This window comes from Triticum aestivum, chromosome 2A (assembly GCF_018294505.1).
Source record: "Triticum aestivum cultivar Chinese Spring chromosome 2A, IWGSC CS RefSeq v2.1, whole genome shotgun sequence".
In the NCBI taxonomy this organism is placed as follows: Eukaryota; Viridiplantae; Streptophyta; class Magnoliopsida; order Poales; family Poaceae; genus Triticum; species Triticum aestivum.
This window is the reverse complement of record NC_057797.1, coordinates 730,594,260-730,596,019: the sequence shown is the minus strand read 5'-3', so window position 1 is coordinate 730,596,019 and position 1,760 is coordinate 730,594,260. Positions and strand designations below refer to the sequence as shown.

At 56.2% G+C, this 1,760-nt stretch overlaps 1 protein-coding gene across 1 annotated transcript; it reads right to left on the bottom strand.

Annotated features, from left to right (window-relative positions):
- Positions 1 to 768: 768 nt before the first annotated feature.
- Positions 769 to 1,448, bottom strand: LOC123186276 (indole-3-acetic acid-induced protein ARG7-like). The gene has a single exon (XM_044598061.1). It carries the CDS (start codon positions 1,446 to 1,448, stop codon positions 1,044 to 1,046), a length of 405 nt encoding a protein of 134 aa, XP_044453996.1. The 3' UTR covers positions 769 to 1,043.
- Positions 1,449 to 1,760: the final 312 nt, after the last annotated feature.

Here is a 1,760-nt window from a genome sequence, read left to right as displayed (position 1 = left end):
GCAGTGGATTCTGGCTCTTGCCGGCGGGGGGCTCTGTTTTAGATCTCTCTTTGAGTTTTGGGATCGTGCCATGCTTAGAAAGGCGAGACGGCGGTGTCTCCCTGAAGATGGAATAAAGTCTTCACTGCCTAGACCCCTCTCTGGTGGTGCATATAGCATCGTCAGTAGGCGTGTGAAGGCGTGTCTCCGGTGGATCTGGTCATCGTTCGTGTGTCTTTAGATTGGATCCTTCCGATCCACGCTACTCTTTATCGGCGGCGATTGCTATTCTAGTGTGTTGGTCCTACGATGCCTTAGCACGACGACTTACCAACTGTCTACTACAACAAGTTTTGCTCGGCTCTAACGAGGGAGGGGCGATGACGGTGGCGCGCCTGCCATGATTGAAGATGAATAGATCGAAAAAATTCCGCAAAACTAAAATAAAACAAAATAATAAAATGGCTGTGTGCATCTTTCGATGCGAAGGCTGGGTTATCTTTATTTTCGAAAAAAAACTCTTAAAACATTACATTGATCTCGGCCGCGGTTATCCTTAACATGTGATCTCGGAGTTTATAAAGCGGTGAATCTCGCACATTAAACAGAAAGTTCTTAGTCGATGGATAGTTAGCAAAACAGATAATGCAACAGCTAATGACACCCATGGTCCATGGAGAGCCAAGACATTAGCAATTCTTTACCATTACCGGCAAGGAATGCAACCGATTAATTACAACAATCACAAAAATCGTCATATTTATCTTGAACTAATCACTACAAATTTCTTCTAACTACAGTCAACTTGTCAAGCCGTTGCTCACGCGCGGCACCGTCACCGGCTCGTGTTTCGGGGCGCCGCTGGCCGCTACACCAGGCACCGGACCACGTCCGTCAATAAGATATGCGGGCCTCCGGCGCTTGCCGTGCACGCCGGTGGGCGGGCGGAGTCTTCCAGTTGCTGCTGCCACCGCTGCCGCCGCCGGAGTCAAATCGCCAGGACTACCTCATGTGAGAACAGAGCACGTATGCCGAATGGCCTATGCCCATTGATCCGTCAGCAGTCACCACACGAGCTCCTCCGCCGCCACCCTCGGCAGCAACGGCCGCGTGGCGACATCGCGGCTGCTGACGGCTGACACGCCGCGGCGCTCGTCGGAGGAGAGGCGGCGTAGGACGTCCCGGAAGTGGTCCTCGTCGCAGGGGAGCGCGATGGGGCCGCACGCGCCGGACGGGAACCCATATTCCTCCTCCGCCTGCCGGAGCAGCTCCCGGAACACGGGGTGGTTCAGGTGCGCCGCCCGCACCACGAACCGCCGCGACGCCCCGCCCACGCACACCGCCACGTGCCCCGCCGGCACCGACACCGCGCCGTCATCCGCAGCAGCGCGCGCCGCGGCACGGGACCGCCAGCGCCGCAGGGTCTGCCGGAGCAAGACGGTGTTGTGGATGTTGCTGCATTTCGCCATCGACGGCAGTTGAGAGCTGAGCTGCTGGTCTGAGTCTGATGTTGTTGGGTGGGCAGACGAAGAGATGGCTTCTTGTACGTGGCGGGGCAGGATGTTTTATCTACTATCTACTACCACTATAAAAGGAAAAGAAGGACAGATTCAAACAATCATATCCATTCATCATCAAGATCCAATAGTCCAGTGGCCCGGTTGGCAGCACTGCTCCCGTCCGCCGCAGACTGCCGCCGCCGATGAGCCCATCTGATGGCGGTGTGGTCCGCGTGGACCCATGTCCTGGCTCTGGATCCGGCGACCTCCGGCAGAGGCGCG